Source organism: Onychostoma macrolepis, chromosome 21 (assembly GCF_012432095.1).
Source record: "Onychostoma macrolepis isolate SWU-2019 chromosome 21, ASM1243209v1, whole genome shotgun sequence".
Classification (NCBI taxonomy): domain Eukaryota; kingdom Metazoa; phylum Chordata; class Actinopteri; order Cypriniformes; family Cyprinidae; genus Onychostoma; species Onychostoma macrolepis.
The window spans coordinates 25695476-25720197 of NC_081175.1; the positions used below are offsets into that span (position 1 = coordinate 25695476).

A 24722-nucleotide genomic window follows, 5' to 3' on the forward strand; every position below is an offset into this window, starting at 1 on the left:
ATCTTTTTTAATTAATATAAAAAGGTTCTCGGTGCAGCTGCCTGAGTGCGGTGAGGAGGTCGGCGGAAGGTGTTTCTTCCCTTCTCAGTCTCCTCCTCGGAAGTAGACGTTCGTGTCTATATTCCGTTCATTTTATTTTTAATATCAGTTTGGAAGGATCCCTTTTAGTTTTTTAAAAACCCATCAAATTTCACGGCAAACATGGAGGCGAAGCTGGACGCTTAAAAAGATGACGGAATCCGATCTGTTCCTTTATTTTACCTCAGTTTAATGGACCGGATGATCTGCGTTTCCCACAGCCTTGCAGGGGAGGTAAGAATCTTAACCTTTTCTAAGAGCTTTTATGGACACGTTTAACCTTTTAGCCTAATTAAACCAGCGACACTGGACATAAATATACACACAAAATCCTATTTTTGTCTTTTCGGTGTAGCTAGGTGTGTGGGATTTCGAGTATATTGATCTGTTGCTGTGTAGCTAGTCTGCTAATACGTATCAAATGTAAACTGCGTCTACACTGTATCAACATTTCATATTGAGATCGTGATATGGGTTTTGACGTGTTTAATACATAGACTGTATGGTTTAATATCATTGTTTACACTAAACAATTCTGGTGTTATTCTTATAGCATCTATATAGCATGAATAGGGTGCTGAGTCAGTTCTCATATTTAATTTAAATAACAGGTGAACTCATCATCAGATCAGAGCTGATTAATCAATATTTTAGTTTTTAGTTTAACAATATTTTGTTAACGTAAGAGTGTTTTTGAGTTTGTTGAAAAAATTATTACATTTAAAATGATTTTTATTTTTTAATCACAACTAGCAACGATAGGAATAATGTCAATGTATCATTACAATAATATTTGTGTATATATATATATATATATATATATATATATATATATTATAATTTTACAGTTATTGCTAATGTATGTGTGTGTGTGTATATATATATATATATATAATGTATTAGTGCTGTCAAACGATTAATCGCATCCAAAATAAGTTTTTGTTTACAAAATGTATGTTTACTGTTTATTTATGTATATAAATACACACATTAAGTATATATTTTGAAAATCTTTACATGTATATACATTTATATATTTATATTATATTCTATATAAATATATTTAATATATAGACATAACATTTTTCTTAAATATATACATGCATGTGTTTGTATTTATACATAATAAATATACACAGTACACACTCATATATTATGTAAACAAACTTATTTTGGATGCGATTAATCGTGATGAATCATTTGACATATAATATATAAGTGCTGTCAAACGATTAATCGCATCCAAAATTAAAGTTTTACATTATATATGTATGTGTACCATGTATATGTATTATGTATATATAAATACAAACATACAGGATAAATTTTGAAACTATTTACATGTTTATACATTTACTTATTCATATTATTATATTCTATATAAATATATTTAATATATAAACATAACATATTTTTCTTAAATATATATATATATATATATTATATTTATTTAACCAAGAAAAATAAAGAACTGATGAAAAATACACTGAATAATAAAACAAATTCTCAAGGGTGCTCATGCATCCCTTGTGATTTATGACATTATATTTGATCTATTTTTGAGATGTTTCGTGTGTTTTTCGCTCAGGTAGCTGTATCCAGTGGGGAGGTAGGCTTTTCCAGGGTTCGTGATGAAGTTCACCCTGCCCCTGGAAAGCCGGAAGCTGCCATCTCTTCTAGAGAAGGCAGTTTCTAGGGAAGCCAAACTATGGAAGGCTTACGTGCCAAAGAAACCTACCAACCAGGTGAGTATGTCAGCTGATAGCTCTGGTTTGTTTGGTTTACATTGTGGGAGGCAGATAGCTATGCAGATCAATTAAGGTAGTTTCTGTGTAAATCCATTTTGCATATATGAATAGTTATGTTGCAATATACTGTCATCATTATCACGTGCTTTAATTTGGGCCTCTTACGATGCTGCAGAATGTTTATGATTTGCTGTATGTAAATCTGTAATTTGGTAAACAGTGAGACACTGGGATTAGTACAATTTTATGATGCTGTGTTATCTCTAGATGTAGTTGTCTTGTGTATTATGAGTATATATGGTGCATTTGTGTTTGTAACACAGACATATGTGAAACTGTGTCAGAGGTCTGCTATCCAAGTCTATCCTGACGGGAACCAGGCCGTTTTATTGTATGTCATCAGTGTTATTTTAGTATATTTGAGATGCTTTTATAAATTCTTTTTTTTTTTCTTTTTTTTTTATATTTCATGTTTCAATGTCATTTTAGTTAAAGTTTTATTAATTTTTGGCGTATTTGTAATTTTTATTCGTTTTCATTTTTAAATGTGTCTATGTAATTTTTGTTCATTTTATTTTAGTTTTAGTAAGTTTAGTATATCAAGTTAAACTAAAAAGTAGAAGTAAAATAATATGGTTTAATTTGGGGTAGTAGTTGATGATAAAATGCAGCATTATTAATAAATGTAATAAGTGCATCTGAGTCTGATCGAATAGACAATAATAAGGGGTTCGATTTGGGTAATTTCAGTTTAGATTAATGCATATGCAAACCTGTATGTTATGTGTCTAATGAAATGCACTTTTTCTTCTTCAGGATACAGATATTTCCCCTGAAAAGCGTGATGAGGCCGTCCGGTGGTTGAGGGATGTTCATTACCAGCTGAAGCTCTATCCAGAGACCCTCTGTCTTGCCATCAGCATCCTGGATCGCTTCCTCTCTGCCATTAAGGTAATGTTTAAAAACGTCTGACCGGTCAAGGTCTTCTGCCCCAGTCAATGATTGTGGGTTTATGGTGTTTTCCATTATCCAGCTGTCCATAACAGGTTTTAGCCATGTGTTGGCTGGCTTAATTGCAGCCCATGATAGGTGCTTCACATAACAACACCTATTTTTAAAACCAATTATAATAATACTCTCTCTTTCTTTTCTGCATTTCACCTTTGTTCAAGCGTGTGTACTAGTTCAGCTTATACTTGGCATGATAAATTGCATATGATGTTATTACTAAATACATACATTTTGTAAGGTTAAAAATGTAAATGCATTTATATTTATGCATTTTTTGCATTAAAATGTTGGATTTTATGCATTATAATGTATGCATTTAAGGTTGTGGAGGCTATTCAGTATACTATTTATGCGTTTATGAGTTTGTGCATGTTATGCATTGTAATTTCTGCATTAAAATTTCTGCATTTATGCATTTCATGCATTGTAATTTATGCATTTAAATTGGATGTTATGCATTATAATTTATGCATTCAAATTTGCGCATGTTTTGCATTTAAATGTATGCATTTAAATTTATGCATGATGCATAATTTATGCGTTTAAAGTGATAATTTTTTTGTATAATTTGAGATGCAATGAAAGTTTGTGTGCATTGAACATTATTTTGCTCTCTTATAGAACTTTGACTGTTATGTAATGGTAAGCGTTACAGAAAGTTAGGTCACTATTTAGCTGAGCTGTTGTTATTATACAACATTGGATGTTTTTTGCTCTCTGCCATTTTCTTTTAGCACATCAGAAGGGTTACAGAGACAATTCTAGAGTTTTATTTATTTATTTTTTAGAAAAACTGAAACTGCACTTGATGTATTTTTAGATGTAAATACGTGTCAGTCATTGCAGATCTGATTAGTTATTGTGCCTTGGCATTTAAATGAACAGGAAATAAACACAGAAATGCATGTGTGTGTGTGAGAAACATTTGCCATTTGCCGTTGTGGCATAAGTGCACGAGATGCAGTACTGCGGTACCATTATTGATCAATCTCTCTCTTTCTCTTTTTTAGGCCCGTCCGAAGTACCTGCGCTGTATCGCCATCTCTTGTTTCTTCCTGGCTGTTAAGACCAGTGAGGAAGATGAGGTGAATGCAGTATTAATATGCTGTACAATGTACGTCTGTTATTCTTGGTTGGCATCGGTTGTCACGGGTCTCTGTGGCTTTATTTATGCAGCATAAGTTAAATTTTGCTGTGGGAAACAGTGACCCTGGATGGAACATCTCTAAAATCAGCCCCACTTTGATGAGCCTTCAGTAAAAGTGTCCTTTACTGAGGCTGAAGGATGACATTGCCTTCAGCTGCTTCATGAAAGGACAGACCGTGAGAAATAATCTGTAGAAATATAATGACTTACAGAAGATTTCTGTACTGGCTTCTACTTAAAATGCCAAAGTTGGACTAATATTTAATCCGATTATTCCTGGCAGCCCTTTAAAGTCATTTCTGGCTAGAGCTGACCACATGATGTGGCTTAAACATAGTGAAGCAGTTACTATAATTTAGTTCCTAGGTTTTGCCATTATTTAACTATTAGGTTTCAGGTTAGATTAGTTTTTTATTTTTGTGGATGTTTCTGTCTGCATAAACTTTAATGTCAAGTCAAATCAATTTGTATATTGTTTTTCACAGTACACATTGTTTCAGAGTGACTTGCAGTAATTCATGCAGTAAATATTATGCAATAATATAGTTCACATTTTGTGACGATGCAAGCAATCAAGTTTGCTATTTACTGTAGTGTGTATATATAACTCTATTCAAGTATACTGTATATATACAGATAAAGTTGGACATGCTTATAGATCCATCCTAACATAAATAGCTAATATAATATGTGTTTTGCAGCGTATCCCATCTCTGAGAGAGCTGGCGTCCAGCAGCAAATGTGGCTGTTCTCCGTCGGAGATCTTGCGGATGGAGAGGATAGTTCTGGATAAGCTGAACTGGGACCTGCACTGCACCACCGCACTGGACTTCCTTTACATCGTGAGTGCACTTCCTCTCAAACACGCATGCAAACTTTGCAGCTCTACATACAGACCCTGAGCTGTCCTTTCACATATCCAGTGCTCTGTGACAGTATCTGTTATTGAATGGAGGTCTGGCTAAGTTTGTCCACAGATAGCACGCATACATCTCCAAGTTGATTAAAATAAGTATTTAAAAAGCGTTTTGTGTGAAAAACTGTTTTTATACAGAAGATGTTTTCCAGTCAATCTAAATCAAACATCTTAAAGACATTTTTTTTAAAGATCCATTTAACATCTGACAGAAAACGTCTTTCAGACATATAAACAAACGCTCTCAAAAAAGATAATAATGGTATATGTTAGTTTTTGTCAAGGAATTGTTGTTAACTAATGTTAACTTCATCAAACCTGTGAATTGTTACCACATCATGACCTTATTAATTTTTGCCATAATTGGGGTTTTACAGTAGCGATATCTAATTGGCTTCATATTGGAAGAAGATAATATCAGTTTAGATATTCTAATTCACAGAAACACTATGCTAGATTGCAGAAGTACTAAACAATTGCTAAACATTTTTGCTAATGCAAACATCTTACTGTTGAATATGGGATTTATTTCAAGAAATTGGTATCGTCTAAAATTTTTCTAAATTGCATTGTCTGAATTTGTATTGATGCTTAAATAAACCAACAACAACAACAAAAAAACGTTTTGGTTTTTAAAAATGAGATTGATGTTGCTGCTACTAGTAGGAGGATTGAATTTAGATGGCCTAAATGTGCTTTTTTTTAACGTGGGTGTTGAGGAAGGATCCTAGTTGTTGGCATATTGAGGTTGCTGTTGATAGCCTGGCTCTCCATGTGGGTGCTGAAGGACTGCCAATTCACCCGATTAAGTGCTGAGATCCAAAAATATTGATTTTTATTCATCTCTCTGTAGTTCCATGCGATGGCTCTGAGCTGTAAGTCCGGGCGGCTGAACATGGCGTTGTCGGGCCTGAACCCATCTCAGCACGTGGCTCTGCTCACCCAGCAGCTCTTCCACTGTCTGGCCCACAATGCACTGCTGCAGGTGCGCGGCTCACTGCTGTCCCTCGGCCTCATCACGCTTGAGCTGGAGAAACTCTGTCCTGATTGGCTCGCTCTCACTGTCGACCTGCTGCACAAATTACAGGTGAGAACTGATGAAGCTCAGTGGCTCCAACTAGTCTGCAGTGTTCATCTGGGAAATATACGGTGCTTTTTAAACCTGTGAAGCCTGTGATTCTGATTGTTTGTAATGTAAATCAATGAGACCTTTATAACAGGCTACTTGGATAAATGCATATAAAAATCAGTTATCACTCCATATTTCCCAATAATGTCTTGGATGATATTTAAATGCTTAGTTTTAAGGCTTTCAACTTGTTAAATAAGTATAAACTATCAATCAGATGACAAAAGGCTTGTAGTAGACTTGTTAGAGGCTTTACAATTTGCATTTCCAATATGATACAGCAGGCTTCATAGGATTAAAAGAGTTCATGTGTATTGAACTTTGTAAAATGAAATAATGTATTTTAGAGGGAAAATCAGGAGATCAGATTCAAACTCTTCAATCAAACAGATGAAAAAGTGTTCAGGAAGATCACATTGCTCCGTGGTCGCTCTTAACTTTTTCTTTAGGTCTCTGCATCTGTGTCAGTCGTGTTTTGTGACGATCCAGTTATCTCATTATTCCTCGCTTACAGAGGCTCTTTTCATGCGTGATGTTTAGTTGAACTCATCTACTCAGACTATACGTTGAAGCCGCAGTAGTGTGTGTAATCTGTCTCACATGTTTGCTTTTCTGTAGGCTCTTTAACTCTTATCAAAACTCAGAAGAGGCCCGGTCAGTCACTTCTCCAGAGCAAACTCGGTTATCAATGCCAGCAGCGAGCTCAAAGCGAAAGTAAAAATACAGACCTTTAAAAGTCCCTTGCATTACTGTGATGACTGTCATACAGTTAATAAAAAATTCCAAAAATTTCCCAAGGTTCAGGTTTACAGTGTCATGCATTCAGTAACTAAAACTGTCAACAACAATGAAACCTTTTTAAAATATTAATGACTCTTTATTGAACATTACTCTCTTTTAATGTGATTATATGCATTCTTTTAAAAGTTATGGGTTGGTATCAGGGTTATTATAATTAACTAAAACTGAAACTAAAAATAAAATCATTAAAAATGTGTTTTTGTAACTTGAATACAATAACAAAATATAAAAACTAGATGCTGAGGCAGCGTTATAAATAAAAATTGTAAATATAAAAGCTATAATAGTATCTCTGAGACAACAAAGCTGCATTTATTCAAAATTGATTTGTCCAAAAATACAGGAAAAACAGTAATATTGTGAAATATTATTACTATTTAAGATAAGACTTCTATTTGAATATATTGTAAAATGTAAATTTATTCCTGTGATGCAAAGCTGAATTTTTAGCATCATTACTCCAGTCTTCAGTGTCACATGATCCTTCAGAAATCATTCAAATATACTGATTTGCTGCTCAAGAAACTTTTATTATTATTATCCATGTAAAAAAACGAAACAGTTCTGCTGCTTCATATTTTTTTGTGGACACTGATACATTTGTTTCAGGATTTTTTGCTGAATAGAAAAAGTCCAAAAGAGCAGCATTTATTTGAAATAAAAATGTTTTGTAACATTATGAATGTCTTTACTGCCAATTTAATGCATCCTTGCTGAATAAAAGACTGTCTGACTCCAACCTTTTGAACAGTAGTATATCTCATCATCATTTTCTTTCTGTTTCCTCTCTTTCAGATCGACAGTTCTCAGCTGATTGGCTGTCGAGAGCTGGTTGCACGTTGCCTGTCCACACACACGGCTTCCCTGCCTCCTAACACTGTGTACATCTGCCATCCCCTGCCAAACGCCCCGGAGCCTCGGGACGGGGGAGTCCTGCCCCCCTGGCATGTCTCCCCCGCCCCGACAGCGCCCTCTGACCCCAACACCACCCACACCCGCGCATGCAAGTCCTCGGCCAAGCGGAAGGTGGAACACATGGAGGTGGACGAGTATTTCGACGGGATCAAGCGCCTGTACAACGAGGAGAGTCCCCAGGAGGGGGCGCCCACGTGCACGGCCGAAACGGTGGGAGGAGGGCAGGGTTTACCGGTGACACAGCAGAACGCTGCTGGCTCCTCCCCCTGCCCACCTCTCCAACCGGTCAGAGAAACCTAGAGGAAACAGCTAAACAATCACACAACCGCAGCAGCCGTGTTCATCGGTTCACCTCAGAGCAAGAGAGAGGCCAAAAATACTAACAAAAAAAAAACATACTCTGTGCATGATGCCATTTCATAATCGTAAACATAAAAGGCTTTTAAAAAAGCAGAAAAAAATCTATATATAAAGGAAAAATTTTTGCAAAAAAAGTAGAAATATTTTTCCCTCCATCTGTGGAAACTGGTATTGTTCCTGTTTGTCTCTTTTATATGTATTTGCCAATTTAGTTTCCTGTCATTTATTTCATCTGTAACTTTCACTGTTGTCTTTCCTCACTTTCTTTGTCAAACACAGCCCTCAACCCTTTTGAGTGCTTTGAAATATTATTTTATTAAATAAAATGTTTATTAAAATAATAACAATTATTTTAATAAATTATTATTTAATAATAAATATATATTTACGTATTATTTTTATTATTGTTTTTTTTAAGGCCGTAGTTAAAGAGTGGCATTTCTGAAGATGTATATTTTGTACAAATGAACACTCATTCACGGCTGGGTCTGATTGCATGTGATGTGCGTGTGTGTGTGTGTGTGTGTGTGTGTGTGAGCTTTTGAAGGGTGATAATGTCCCTATCACTTCCTTATACTGAGCATTAAAGATGAGCTAGTTTTGTTCGTGGCATTAGATCACACATGGCGTGACTTGGTTAGATGAACTGTTTGTCGCTTGTTCTAAACCTAGTAATGTAACTGTTATAATGAGTAGAATAAAGTGCGTAAGATTCTGAACTAACAGAAGAAGCTTTAGACTGTCACCATTCCTTTACTGATCATAACCTTTCTGCCGAAAGCTCTCTCTCCTGCTCTGAGGTGCTGATGATAGTCCGGGCCGCTGCTGAGAAACCTCCCAATGCTCAAATAAATGAAAATCTCTACTGAGCTGCTCTTGTCTTGTCGTTTTTCTGAGTGTGTGGAGAAATAATGCTGTGCTAAAGGATCCCTGTTAACAATGAAACCTGAGATCTTTACTGTGGACTCATTGCACTCATTAACAAAAGAGAGAAACTGAGGGGTCATGATTGCGACACAGGTCAGACTTCTGCGTCATCTGTTGTGTTCTGTGTAGATTTATGGGCTGTTGCTAACAGATGATGGATGAGATGCCAAAGAAAGGGTTATTTAATATCTAAATGACAAGTGAACAAGAGACATATGAAAATGTAGCTATTCAAATAAGAATTTGTTGAATTACTGCAACTGCAGTGTTTTATCTAATAAGGGAAATTCAAGCAAATTCCACAGATTGAGCAGTGAAATGTTCCTGCGGCTGCCCATACACAAATATAATATAAATCACATTTCTATTAATTAAATATATTGTCAAATGATGAAAAACATGTATGAAACCTATTAGAAATTTGAACAATTTCATATATTAACATACATCTAGCCAATAGAATGTATATGTTTATGTATGTCTAATAAATTTTTGGACATATGGCAACTACATGTATATCCATCCTAAAACCTGTCAATACATGATATTATTTAAGCAAATACAAAATATACATGTGTATTTAAAACTACAAAAACATTAACAGATTTTCTGTATATATATGTTGTTTTAATAAAGTTGCATATATGAAATATATATGTTGTCGACATGATTGCTAAGTTAAAAACCATCAAATAGATATTGTTAACATATGTAAATTTTACTATGGGGATTTTTTTGTTATGAACTTTACCTAGAATGTATATGTGAAAATTATACATCATCTTGCAGGTAACATATGGCAATATCACTCTTGATAGGACAATATAAATCATTCTTATGGTGCATTTCATATACTATAGGCCTAATACAAAAACAAAAATAATGCTTCAGAATCTTTTTCCATCATTAACTTTATTTGTTTACATTTTGCATGAATGGATGGTGTCAGTTGTCCTCAAGTTCACACAGGTGTAGTTCATCACATTAATTATGAATATGTTCAACTACAAGAGTTTTGAGCAGTAGGCTACTTATATTGTATAATTTGAAACAAACACATTTTATTGTGTGAAATCTTTTCGTTGAAAAGTGTGCTTATGCTGTTTTATATAGCCTATATAATAAATACAACTTTTTTTTAATCCAATTTTCAAATCGTCTCAAATGTGTCCAAATACTTCAAGGTGCCACTGCTTATTTCATGCTTGTGCATCAGTATAAATAATAAATCCATATATACATTTATAGTAGCCTAGTCTACGTATTTTAAAACAAATTAAGTTTTGATCATATTTTACAGTGCAGTATATTTTAGCAGTTTAGTAGTAAGATTGACTTAATATTGTAAGTATTATTCATTACCAGACTTCAAACCAAAGTTTTTAATAAACAAATTAATTTATACATAAATATATGCATGCATTTATAGATAGATACATACTTAGATGTGTGCAGGTAAGCTCAGCACGCAGGTATGCAGGTGGAACTGAGAGAGAAATCCGTGGGCGGAGTTACAATCTCAACAGGCGAAACAGCGCTTGTCAGCTCCTTCAGTTCAGTTTGATTGCGCGACAGCACGAGAGAGATTCACACGGCGCGAGCATGGCCACCGACTTCACACAAGACTCTGTGCTGCGCTTCATCATCAACAACGGCGGGAAGGTGCGAAACGCGGACTTGATAACCCACTACAAGCGGTTTTTGCGAGAGGACGAGGAGAGAGAGCAGAACCGGGAGTTGTTTAAGAGGTATGTGAACTCTGTGGCGACTGTGAGGCAGGAGGAGGGGGTGTCTCATGTTGTGCTGAGGAAAAAATACCGTGTGCATCTCGGAGACGTCGCTAAGAACCGGGAGTCGGAACGAGACTCAAAACAAGCGGTGAGCGGGAAAGCACAAGCTGCTTTGACCATCCCGACTCGCATTGAAATCCTGCCAGCTGCTGGTATCCTCACCAACAACAACAATAACAACGATTCTACTCCTAGTTTTGAGAAAGCTGTCAGAACCTCATCACCACATGGGAGGGAACAACCTGCTGTATCGACTTCCTGTGAGGAACAGGTTAACGACACCTGCCCTTTGAAACCAACCCCATCTGACACGGACAGTCGCTCAAATGGGAGCGGCCAGAGCTATGTACAGCCATGGGAGTTGAAAGCAACCAGGGAGGCAAGGGAGCTGGAGCACAACAGTGTTTGCGTTGCCAAACAGAGACAATTAAGGGAAGCAGATGGTTGCGAGCAGTCCTTAGTCAACCCTGCGCATTGTGCTTACTACGAGGTTAGAGTGTGGCCTACGGTTGAACGGAAAAGCACCTCAGACGTTCACATCAAAGAATGGCCTTTGGGTTCGACCCTCGGACAGTCTCATATATACAAGTCTTCACCTTGCCTTCTGGACTGCCCTGTTTCTCCACACATACACTCCCAGACGTACCACCAAGCTGGCTTAAGCCGAAGCAATGATAGTCTACTACGACCAAACGGAGGGTTTAATGGATTTCCGATCCAGGAGCAAGATGAATATGAGTCTCATGGCTTGTCCGTTTATGACCCTGCGACTTACCTGCAGATCCGTCACCCGTCGAGTCTATCCTCAAGTCATGATAGTGTCTCAATCCCATCCCCTTCTTCTACTCCGCCTGACACCGGTTGGCCGCATGGCAATGAGTGGTCCAGCGATCATGGTCTTGTCCCAGGACAAGACGGGAACGATGTATGCGCTTTCCTGCGTCACACTCAGGAAGCAAGACTGCTTTCGCAACTCCACCAACCGAGTCCCTCCATCACACCCATGCACCACTCGATGGGTCACCTCGTCGACGAGGACTCGAGGACGTCTACGCGGAGCAGTTCGCCAGAGACCCGTTACGGACCCATTGTCCGCCGCTTGACGTCCCGTCTGCGGAGTCGCATGTGTCGGAGTCTCGGAGAAGACTTGGATCAGCCGTTCCCAGAGGACAACATCTCGGCACGGCACAACCGTCTCCAGCTGCTGTCCTCGACTCTAAGCATGGGAAACTTAGTCTCGCAGTCCTCTAGCCGAGGACAAAGTTCCAGAGACCTTTCGTCACCCGCTGGATCCGTGCGAAGCCTATCAACCTCCGTGCATGATGTTTCCTTCAGCAGCAAACATTCCTCCATCCCTCTTGACCCCAGAGAACACGACTGGTTTGTCAAAGCGGCATCAGGCACATGGACCGACATCTATGCTCTCTTCCGAGACGACCCAAACCTCCTGCGCAAGCAAGACTTCATATCCGGCTTCACCGTTGTCCACTGGATCGCCAAACATGGTGATCATCGCGTCTTAAACACTCTGTGGTACGGCGTCGACAAAGTTGGGATGACTCTGGACGTCAACGCAAAGACCTTGTGTGGCTACACGCCGCTCCACTTGGCGGCCATTCACGGCCATAAGAAACTAATTCGGCTCCTGGTGCAAAAGTTCAAAGCTGATGTGCGGATAAGGGACAGCAGCGGGAAGAGACCATGGCAATATCTGAGCAAAGACGAGCAACAGGACATCTTAGAACTTCTGGGCGCCCCACAAAAACGCATTAGTGCTAGTCCAGCGACGCCAAAAAACCTGTCCGCAAGACCTGCCACTACCAAGGCTAACATCAAAAGACATACATCTATCGCTGCACTGTTCAAACACAAGTCTCACTTGAGGGTCTCATCTAGTCCAGAAGCCTTTTAGTGGCTAGATTGTTGTAAGGACCTTGGTCTCTCACAATGGTGGCACGTTTTGCTGGTGGAAAAAACCCTTATGATTAAAATACGGAAACTTGCATCGAACAGTACAATGTATTTTTTTAGTTTTGTTTTGTAACTATATGTCCATTTTTGGGTTTGTGTGTTTTCTGTGTTTTGAAACAGTGTGGCCGATATTATACACCTCTCTTGTATTATAAAGTTCTTTCATTATTTTGTTGTTCCAAACCTGTTGGATTTTTTTGGTCTGTGCAATGAATTTTAATGAGTCCAATGTTGTTTTGGACCTCCAAGGAAAAAAAGCAGCGCCGAGGTGTGTAAATGATGGCAGGATTTTAGTTTTGGGTGGACTATCCCTTTAATAAGTCTTATATGCAACAGTGTTTTGCTTGTACTGACACAAATTATATTCCCAGTCATGTTTTTTCAGACTGAGGATCATCTAAATACATGTTCTGATCATAACAAATTCTTCATTTCCTCAGCAGGGACAACTTTGGTCCAGTGCCCTGTAATTGTTTTTACCCTTGAGCTCTGCAGGTGTAGGAAACCTTTTGTGCCCCCTTTGTACTTAATCTAGGAAACTATGCAGACGATGTGAGCATTTCAATCTCATTTGAGGTTTTTGCTTTTCGTATTGGGATGTTGCAGTTGGTGACTTCCTTCACATGATCTCCAGCACTGTATGCATTCATGATGAATACCACAGATAAGCTCCTAGCTGGTTCACACCGTTTAATATTTAACTCACCTTTCCTCCTTATCTCAATACGTTGGATGAGCGATAAAGAAAAAACCCTCCAAATTCCAACCCATTTATAAGAACATTCCAGTTGTTGCTGAGGAGATGCCAAAACAACCGTAACTCACAGACCTTCTTAAGTGTTGCTTAAGCATCCGAGTGATTTAGGTCAAGTTTTCTTTCTCTCTTTTTGTTTTTCTCAGAATCATTTTATGGAGTGAGTTGAGGTGGGAATGGAAGATCTCTGTTGAGTTTCAAGGCTTGATGATTTGCATGCTGAGTTAAACCTGTTTTTTTTGTGTTCTCTCTGATCTGAGAGATAGAGAAAAACAAGAATTTGGGAGGAGAGTTTAGTATGATCTGACCGGTGGAGTTGGGTGTTTTTCTTTGTCTCTCCCTATCACAGCTGAGCATTTTTTTACTCCATGGAAACATCACGGCCTGATCTGTGGGTATGAAGTGTTGTGTTTACTGACATGTTTCGACGTGTCAGGATGTGTTGGCTGTGTTTCTACTCTGCATTGAGTCTTTCATAATATTTACACTTTGTGATGCACCTTTATGCTCCAGGTGTATTATTTGAATAAAATACAAAGACTTTGACCTTTTGTAAAACCGTCTTGACCTTTGATTCAATGCTTCAAGATACAGACCAATCACATTGTTGGACCATGAAATCAAACGATCTTTCTCAGCATTTTTGGTTGTGCTTCATGCTACATTTTTAGACCATTTTCTTTTTGATTTCTCATCATGCCATAATCTCTGAACCTTTATGAGGCACATTGTGGTTTCATGCTTATGCTTAAATGATTCATATTGCTTGCTCAGCCCTGATAAAGTAGTGCATATCACTATGGTTTAGCCGTTACCCGGATCTGGTTACCATTGCATTGTTTGTTTGGCAGTTTCTTTTCCCTCTCTAGTTTCCTGTTGCAGTATTCTTTGAAGTACTGACCATATTATGACCGGTATCAAGTGACTTGATTCTCTCTAAAGGGATTATTTCAAAATAAAAGTGAATGTATTCCCACACCTTCTGACCAGGTGACCAATTTCCATAACTTTCCCATGCATTTGTGATTTAATAGTTTTATAGTTAATAGTGAATAGTGATTATGCTCACAAAGAGCAATTTCTAAATGCTGAAGTATTTTAAAGTTTTAGTAGAAACCACAAAAATGTTTACTTGCTTGAGCAACTGGTTTGCACAAATGCAAAACAATCAGAACATAACCGAAGCTTCACCTGTGTGGCATAACTTCCGGTTTGCACATGTGAGGTGAATATTTCAGATGTTTAGCGTATTTTTTGAGCAATAAAATCTGAAATATTTAACAAGTACACCAATCATTCGACATTAATATAGGTAATTCTGCTTCTAAATAGGAATGTATACATGCATGAATTATTATGCCTATAAAGCATAAATAAAATATAGTATTTTATAGATTATGTCCTGTTAATATACTGCTGAAATCCACAGTAAGTTAGTATATTAATGAAATTGGTTTATTTTAATGCAGTGGTTCTCGTGACCGTCATTAGGCATTAAGTGAAAACAATGCCCGATGAAGGTTGCATGACCAATGACGATGCATTAAAATATGATTTACTAGCTATGGCAGTGTGTGGGATTCATTTATTTTTGTTAGGTATAAAACTGCTGAAATATGAGCGATTGTTTAATTAAAACAATTTTATTAATATACTAATATGCTAAGTGTCACTTCAGCATTGTTATTTTACATAGTATGTTTACAAGACATGATGAAACAAAAAGTCTCAGTATTTTATTTTTATTAGAATTCACAAAACTGCAAAGAATGCAACAGCAAAACAATGAGGTTGTATTTAAAAAATAGATTTATTTTGCCTTCCAATTGTGCTCTTTTTGCTTTTAAACAGTGTAAAGCCCGGCTGAACCATTTCTTCAGATTAGCCCCATCAAAAAAACAAACAAAAAACAATTGCATGTGTATCGGTTCACAACAGCAGTTCTGCCTCATACAAGAACAGTCCGATATAAATGCTTCCATTACGAGCATCTACAGTTTGCTGCTATTGCGGCCTTTTCATACAAATGTGCAAGGGTTAGATATTTTGTAAATAAAGATGTTCTCCAAATACAAAACAGCCTCAAATAAAATAAAATGAATTGGCAAAATAGTTTGGGCATGTGCATTGTGATCAAACCAAGAAGTAGAAAACACCCTGCATGCATTCGAGTAGTGAATAATATTCAGTTTTAACGGAATTTTCGCATCCTAATCACTATTGAAACCAAGTACTGATATTGTGCTGAAGTGCTGATGAACCATCATTATTTTTTCTGATTTAGATATAATAGCACCTGTTAAAGCCGCCCAAAAACACCCTCGCTAGTCATTTGCTTACAAAAATACAATATCTATTCTGCTTTTTAACCATCTACACTTTAAAATCACGAGGGGATTGAGTATGTACAGCAACGTACAGAGTACAAAATAGTTTCTAAACAACGTAAAATCATAAATAATCAGCTGTCGCTTTTATCGACAACAGGAATTTCAAATAGACAGAAAGTGTTTGCGTGTTCAATAGTTTCTTGTCTTTGTGACGTCTTAGTGGTTCATGTGTTCCAAAGTGCTCAGGGCTGGAAATTATTCGTGTTTCGGCCAATCACAATAAGGCATTTTGTGCCATTGAATTAGCATTGTGCTTCAGTGTTGTGCTATACGCTAAGTATGTAGTGTAAATGCGCTGTGCATTTGTTTAGTGTAGATAAACCACAGTTATGGTCTTCCATACTTTAAAAAGTCAGAAATAGTCTCCTTCATTTAAGGCACTTGTCAGTGTGCATTGCGTTGTTTCTGATTCGTCCTCAGTTGTGAGCGACGTCATTCTATGATGGGCGGAGTCAGAGTGAGGTCACAGTGGTGGGACGTGGAAAGTGGGTGGAGTTAAAACAATGTGGCGTTTGGGGGGCGGGGTCAGTGTTCTTTGGGCGGGACTCAGGGGGGAGGGTTTCCTCCAGCCTCTGCACTTGCTCCTCCCCCTGCCGTATGAGCTCGTCCAGGTAGCGCTGGCGAATCAGAAGGGCGGGTTTAATGCGGATGTAACGCTGGTAGTCGCGCAGCTGTGGGCCGCTCAGGTATCCTGCCAGAATGTCCAGAACCACTCGCTCGCGCCGGTCCAGGTTTTCCTTCAGCTCGCGAGCGTCTTCCTGTTGACTGCACAACTGCTTCCTCTTCAGCTGAAGCGATTCCTATAGACACACACAAACAGTCAGTTAATTCTTTTATCCAGCAAGGATGCATTAAATTGATTGAAAGTGACAGTATAGACATTTATAATGTTACAAAAGATTTCTATTTCAAATAAAAGCCTTTCTTTTGAACTTTCTATTCATCAAAGAATCCTGGAAAAAATAGTGTATCACGGTTTCCACAAAAATATGAAGCAGCACAACTGTTTCTTGAGCAGCAAATCAGCATATTAGAATGATTTCTGAAGGATCGCGTGACACTGAATACTGGAGTAATTATGCTGAAAATTCAGCTTTGCATCACAGAAATAAATTACATTTTAAAATATATTAAAATAGAAAACAGTTCTTTTAAATAGTAATAATATTTCACAATATTACTGATTTTACTGTATTAAATACAGCCTTGGTGAGACATCTTTCAAAAACTTTTTAATAGTAGTCTATATAAATATTTACGGTTGTACATGATGCTAAATTAAACAGAAATATTATTTTCAGTAATAATATTTCAGCATGTCATCAGCTGAATGACTAGTTTAGCTAACTCGGCAAACAAGGATGTGTTTATGACAGGTCTAATGTTTGTCAAAGACTTTTTTTTAGATTTCATAATATTGCAAACGCAGTGATGTTAAACACCTTTTAGATGGAAACACCTCTTAACAGATACTAATAGTGCTGTAGGTTTTATTTGTACAGTTCCTGATGCCTGTTGAACAGGAATAATAAAATAAACAATGGAGCACCAGCACATGATTTGTATGACTTCAAATGAAGCTGTTTTGCAGATACAGGAATTGCTCTGATATATTGTAAAAAAAAAAAAAGGTTTCTGAAATGCACACACGTGCAAAATCTAAAATATTACTGCAGGTAATATTTAGACTACATTTTACACTTTATTATGTCATGAGATCTCAAAGTCTAATTACCATGAACTTGACCCTCAGTTCGTGATGACGCCGATTCGGTGTAATTTACAGATTAGACTTTATCTCTGTTTGAGACGCAGGTGTCTGAAATGAATCACTCCATCTTGTTATATAATATTATGTAATTTAATGAGCATTTCTTGTTCCTTCTCAGTGTGTGAAATGTGTAATTATCTGGCTCAGCCCTTTATTCAGTAAATCTAAATATTTGAGGAGTGTCAGCTTGGGAATGTTGTTAGTTTTGGTCAGTAGTAAGATGACGTGCCCTGCAGTGAGATATATTAATTCCTTATTCTCCATTATTATTATTATACATGTAGCCTCTCATGTGCAACATTTGATATTATTTATCACAGAAATTAATACTTTTGCATTAAATTGACCTTCACAACTGTCCCAATATTAAAGCACGGTGTGTGTTTATGAGCGTGATGTTGGCGTCTCCCACAGGCAAAGCGTTTATGATGATGTAATCTTCTAAAATGATCTCTAATCGTTGTTTTGCACAAGCTTATTTAAAGCAGGATGGGTAAAAGTAGCTCTGGAGGGCAGTAGGCGTGTCAGACTGATTACATTACAAACCAGATCCTTGTTTGTTCACTGGCGTATTAAAGCAGATAATCACATTTTCCTTGTTCTTTTGAAACGCTTGATGATTTATAACGTGCCTGATCATATTGGTCTGAAATTTTGTGCACCACATTTCAGCGCAAATTGTTTTGTAAACCTGTAATGCATGTCATTAGTAATACCACTTTGGAAAAACACTGTTTGCAAGGATGCGACAGCACTACATATAAAGGAACAACAGCAGCAGGACATTTTTGCTTTGCCTTCAAGACTTGTATGCAAACAACATATTTGCATATAAAATGATCAATAATTATTTTGCATTACTGTGCATCTCATATAGGCAAAAACAGTGTTTACACAGAAATCTTAAAGTTACAGAAGCAAAAATGTTCCATTTAGTTCTAAACATTATTTTACTATAATTATAATATTAAGTATATATATATATATATATATATATATATATAAAATATTTATTTACAATTAAAACTTTTCACATTAATTTATTTTGTAGTATAATTTAAATACTATACTTTTTAATATTTTGAATTAGTTTTGACTTACATTTTCCCTTTTCATTTTATTTTAGTGAAAGGTTTATTAATAATTTTGTTGTATTTTTTATTTATTTATTTTTTTAATTATGTCTATATACAGGTGCTAGTCATAATTAGAATATCATCAAAAAGTTGATTTCACTAATTCCATTCAAAAAGTTAAACTTGTATATTATATTCATTCATTACACACAGACTGATATATTTCAAATGTTTATTTCTTTTAATTTTGATGATTATAACTGACAACTAAGGAAAATCCCAAATTCAGTATCTCAGAAAATTAGAATATTACTTAAGACCAATACAAAGAAAGGATTTTTAGAAATCTTGGCCAACTGAAAAGTATGAAAATGAAAAGTATGAGCATGTACAGCACTCAATACTTAGTTGGGGCTCCTTTTGCCTGAATTACTGCAGCAATGCGGCGTGGCATGGAGTCGATCAGTCTGTGGCACTGCTCAGGTGTTATGAGAGCCCAGGTTGCTCTGATAGTGGCCTTCAGCTCTTCTGCATTGTTGGGTCTGGCATATCATATCTTCCTCTTCACAATACCCCATAGATTTTCTATGGGGTTAAGGTCAGCGAGTTTGCTGGCCAATTAAGAACAGGGATACCATGGTCCTTAAACCAGATACTGGTTGCTTTGGCACTGTGTGCAGGTGCCAAGTCCTGTTGGAAAATGAAATCTGCATCTCCATAAAGTTGGTCAGCAGCAGGAAGCATGAAGTGCTCTAAAACTTCCTGGTATACGGCTGCGTTGACCTTGGACCTCAGAAAACACAGTGGACCAACACCAGCAGATGACATGGCACCCCAAACCATCACTGACTGTGGAAACTTTACACTGGACCTCAAGCAACGTGGATTGTGTGCCTCTCCTCTCTTCCTCCAGACTCTGGGACCCTGATTTCCAAAGGAAATGCTAAATTTACTTTCATCAGAGAACATAACTTTGGACCACTCAGCAGCAGTCCAGTCCTTTTTGTCTTTAGCCCAGGCGAGACGCTTCTGACGCCGTCTGTTGTTCAAGAGTGGCTTGACACAAGGAATGCGACAGCTGAAACCCATGTCTTGCATACGTCTGTGCGTAGTGGTTCTTGAAGCACTGACTCCAGCTGTAGTCCACTCTTTGTGAATCTCCCCCACATTTTTGAATGGCTTTTGTTTCACAATCCTCTCCAGGGTGCAGTTATCCCTATTGCTTGAACACTTTTTTCTACCACATCTTTTCCTTCCCTTCGCCTCTCTATTAATGTGCTTGGACACAGAGCTCTGTGAACAGCCAGCCTCTTTTGCAATGACCTTTTGTGTCTTGCCCTCCTTGTGCAACGTGTCAATGGTCGTCTTTTGGACAACTGTCAAGTCAGCAGTCTTCCCCATGATTGTGTAGCCTACAGAACTAGACTGAGAGACCATTTAAAGGCCTTTGCAGGTGTTTTGAGTTAATTAGCTGATTAGAGTGTGGCACCAGGTGTCTTCAATATTGAACCTTTTCACAATATTCTAATTTTCTGAGATACTGAATTTGGGATTTTCCTTAGTTGTCAGTTATAATCATCAAAATTAAAAGAAATAAACATTTGAAATATATCAGTCTGTGTGTAATGAATGAATATAATATACAAGTTTCACTTTTTGAATGGAATTAGTGAAATAAATCAACTTTTTGATGATATTCTAATTATATGACCAGCACCTGTAGTTTAACTTAATGAGAATGAGAAATGTTGTTTTGGCAACTAGCTGAAATAAAACATTTTATTTAGAGTTTCAAATATATTTCAGAATGTACAAAAATGGCAAAAGTTGTTTAAACATTTTTTACATAAATCAATATATAAAATATTTGTATAAAGAAATAACAAATATTTATAATTATTGATTAGTTTTAGTTACGTATATTTACTAGTTCATTTTTAGAAATTAAAACATATTTATGTGAATAAATATTTAAAATGTAATTTACAAATATAAATGTATTTTTGGTAAATTTTTATAGTTTATTTCAGTAAATTTTTTTAAATGATTTTAGTATTAGTCAACTATAATAACCCTGTTTCGAAATTTAAGAACGATGAATGAAAATGATCATGATAAAATTGCTTAAATTAAACAGATTTTGGTGCAAGAAACTTAAACTAATATTATAAATCAATTTCAGTGGGCAAGTCTGTTTCTGTTTATTTCACCTTCTCCTCTGCAGCGTCGTCGTCGCCCATCGCGTCGAGGGCGTTTTCCACGCGGGCGAGTCGAGCGCTCAGCGACAGCAGCAGATTGACGATCTTCTCCAGGTCTCCGACGAACATGCGATACTTCTCTCTCTCGTTGGGTTTGCAGCGCTCCTGAACTAAAGCCTCCATGCTGCCGCCCAGAGCCGTGAAGCGCTTCTGCTGCTCCGAGAGCCCGTCTCTCTCCCCCTGCAGCGACTGCATGCTCACCCGCAGCGCCTGCAACAGCTCCACCTGCAGCACCAGACACAGTACTGCACCATCAGCAAACACACTGATTCAGTGAAATGAAGAATGGCTTTGTGCTCATTTATGTGCCACTGCATTCAGTGAATACAATGTGAATCCAGCATGAGAGAGTAAACAGTGCAACGCAATGTTACCACACAGCCAGCAAGCAAATAAATAAAATCCAAATAGATCTTAAAATATAATTCAGAATGTGCAAAAGTGGCCAAAAACTGAGATGCTAAAACATGTTTACATGAATCTAAAATATTACAGTATAAATATATTTTTGATTGATTTTATTTTTGTACAAATATAATTTTTAGATGTTAAAACATTTACATGAACAAATACATAACATTTCTGTATACAAATATTAAAAATATTTATACATATATTTTGAACAAATATGTAACAACTGTGCATACAAAAACAAATATTTATACATTATAATTTAAATACATTTTTGATAGCTTTTAGTTACTTATATATCTTAGTTATTATTAGATGTTAAAACATATTTACATTTCCATAAATATATTTTGGTAGGTTGCTTATATACTTATATTTGGTGAGTGCTTATATTTACTAGTTATTATTAGATGTTAAAACGTATGTATAAAAATATTACAAATATAATAATTATAATTATAAATACAATTATATTTTTGATAGGTTTTAGTTACTTGTATTTCGTTGTTATTTTTAGACATTAAAATAATTGAAATTAAATAAAATTATACTATTTTAATTATTAATATTTATAAACTACAAATATAAATATAAATAACTAAACCCATCAAAATATATTTCCTAGTTATTATTAGATGTTTAAACATTTCAAATCTTTCTATAAAAAATGTATGTATTACAAATATAAATATATTTTTGATGGGTTTTAATATTATTAGTAGATGCTGAAACATACATAAATATATAAAATGCACGTATAAAAATATGAATTCCTTAGAAATATATTTTTGATAGGTTGCAGTTTCGTTCTTAATTATTATTCCTATTTATTTTTTTATGTGTTAATTTATAAATGTGTATCTGACCTTCTTCTGATTCAAGTAATCTTCGTCGTCGTCCAGGTTGGTTTCCATTTTTCTTGGAACAGCCTGAGAGGGAGTATCTGGACCATCCTGAGCCCTAATGGAGGTCACACACAAACAAAGAGTGTTACTCCTGAATGCCCTGTTCTGTCAGATAGAGGGACAGAGAATGGCTAAAACCCACATTCCCCGTGTCAAACAGAGCACACGTAATTACACGTTTAGTTCAGCGACTCGACAGAACAATAACACACGCACCGCATATAATCAGGCTTAAAACTGTTTTATAAGTGATAGATAGATGTTTTAAACCAATTTACTGTGGTGTTACCATAGTACACACAGCAAATAAATGCATAAACCGATTTAAGAAAATGTATTTGCTTTGGATAAAAAGCAAAATGCCAAATGCATAAATGTACAAACAAGCTATTATCCTAGTACATGTGCAAAAAGCTAATTCTTCATGGTATTATGTCCAAAAAATACATGGCATTTTGTTAATTGTTTAAGCATGCATAATCATAATGCATTGAACTAAAAAGTTTATTTAAGAAAGAAAACTGAATATTGTTATTAAACAATATATTTTATGAGCATGTCTGCAAAACTGTGTCTAGTATCTGAGTGTGTCACAAGTTTCTACATTCAGTAGGTAAATGGTGAAGTGTGTGTATTTCATGATCGGCCACTAGATGTCAGTGTAGTTCTGCGCTGATTATAGACAGTAACAGTTTTACACATGGAGAGCGTGAGAGACATACTGTGAGAAATCTGACAGAACCAATCAAGATCATCCGTTTTCTGGAGATATGAGGTGAGAAACATTCATCTGTTTCATCTAGGAGTTCCCATGCGTTTGATATATTTCCAAGCATGTCGTTGGTATGTTTGTGTTGGACATAAACTGTAAATCCTGTTTTCAATTAATATATTTCATGTTTTCTTAAAACACTTTCAAATTATGGTAAAATATGGCACCATAGATCAGTGTATTTGTTTTATACGAGCACATGGATATCTTATTACACTGAAGCGTTTTTAATATGTAAGGTCATATTTTTGGACCACGGTATTCTTTACTTGGAGTAATGATTTAACAATTGATATCAGCCAGGTTGATTTATTGTTTTTTTGTGATAAATAACCATGTCTGCTTGGTGAAATACCATTTTAAATCTACTAATAATCTCGTCAAAAGATATAAAGATATTTATGTAACATAGATTTAAGGCTATTTAGCAATTATAATTCATTTAATAATGAAATTTAATTCAGTACATATCAGCATTATATCAGCCATCTTAGTATTATTTATATACAATTATAGTATTTATTAATACTAAATGATAAAAGTTACTAAAAAAAGTAGTAAACACTTTTTAAAATAATTAATTTTTACATTTTTAGTTTTCATTATTTATCTTTTACCATTTTTTATTAGGTTTTATATAAGTTTTAGATTTAGTCATTTTGGTACTTGTTCTTTTCATCTAATATTTCTGTTCTATTTTATTCTCCTTTATTTAAATGACTGGAAAACAGTTTTAGTTTTAGCCAAGAGTAAAAACACTACATCCTGGTTTCTAAATATCATTAACAGCCATTAAAAATCCCATATTAGTCATTTAATACCTTGTGTACCATGCAAATAATATGCTAAATTACTGAGTTAATGGTATATACATCAAAGCACCATAATATTGTCATCCAAAACCATCTCTGTACCACAGTACCGCCACAGTCGTTCCTTTTCTAATGAACATGAGTGAATTATACACTAAATACAGGAAACGTACAGAAGTGTGTCATTATCTTTACAACAGAGTTATCGCAATAAAATTGGGCCGTGACCTGTGAGCACTAATATAATCAGCTTTAAACAAAGAGCTCTTGTGTTTATTAGTCCTGTGAGCATGAAATCCACCTGATTATTGGGTAATGCTAAATACATGATTCCTGTGCTTTACCTTCACCATCTGTTCAACACTCACCTATCACTCAGATGGCTGCCGTGTGATGGGAAGATGTCCTCCATCAGATCAAGGGTGGTTTTACCCGCCCAGGTGTCCAGGAGCGAGGTGAGGGATTTGTCGTGGCTCGCCAGCTCTCGGGCTAAAGTCTCCACCAGCAGCTCGGCTTGCGTCCGCTCTCGTCTGGACAGCAGATGGTAGTCCGGTCCCAGTATCTCAGAGGCGTCCTGCTCTGGAGGAGCGCTGACGGGCGACTGGGGCTGAGAGGCAGCGCTGGTGCTGTCAGGGCTCACCGATGGAGTCGTGCGGTCAGGCTCTGGATGGGCTGTTGCATCCGTCAGACTCTCACGGTTGCTGCAGTGTGAAATGACAGAAAATCATGTTACGCTAATGAGGTTGAAGGATATTTGGGATGACAAAAATTAATTTCCAC

At 36.4% G+C, this 24722-nt stretch overlaps 2 protein-coding genes across 4 annotated transcripts in view; one reads left to right on the top strand and one right to left on the bottom strand.

Moving 5' to 3' along the window:
* Positions 1-70: 70 nt before the first annotated feature.
* ccni (cyclin I) lies at positions 71-8974 on the top strand. Its single transcript, XM_058757606.1, has 7 exons — positions 71-312; positions 1667-1823; positions 2643-2777; positions 3848-3922; positions 4686-4826; positions 5754-5987; positions 7626-8974. The coding sequence occupies exons 2-7, from the start codon at positions 1710-1712 to the stop codon at positions 8043-8045; spliced, it is 1119 nt and encodes a 372-aa protein (XP_058613589.1). The 5' UTR covers positions 71-312; positions 1667-1709; the 3' UTR covers positions 8046-8974.
* A 6364-nt stretch (positions 8975-15338) lies between these two features.
* Positions 15339-24722, bottom strand: part of shroom3 (shroom family member 3) — a 65675-nt gene continuing 56291 nt past the window's right edge. For all 3 annotated transcript variants that reach the window (XM_058757707.1, XM_058757706.1, XM_058757708.1), the window contains 4 exons: positions 24311-24643; positions 22320-22413; positions 20995-21267; positions 15339-16737 (listed from right to left, as the gene is read on the bottom strand). In XM_058757707.1, coding sequence (XP_058613690.1) covers positions 16390-16737; positions 20995-21267; positions 22320-22413; positions 24311-24643 — 1048 coding nt within the window. In that variant the 3' untranslated portion in view covers positions 15339-16389. The remainder of the gene's footprint in view (positions 16738-20994; positions 21268-22319; positions 22414-24310; positions 24644-24722) is intronic.

What these genes read in the sequence shown, in the direction of transcription:
- ccni (XM_058757606.1), top strand. Translation starts at nt 1,710, where the DNA reads ATGAAGTTCACCCTGCCCCTGGAAAGCCGGAAGCTGCCATCTCTTCTA. An exon ending in CAAAGAAACCTACCAACCAG is followed by an intron (nt 1,824 to 2,642) that starts GTGAGTATGTCA and finishes TTTCTTCTTCAG; the next exon opens with GATACAGATATTTCCCCTGA. An exon ending in CACTGGACTTCCTTTACATC is followed by an intron (nt 4,827 to 5,753) that starts GTGAGTGCACTT and finishes ATCTCTCTGTAG; the next exon opens with TTCCATGCGATGGCTCTGAG.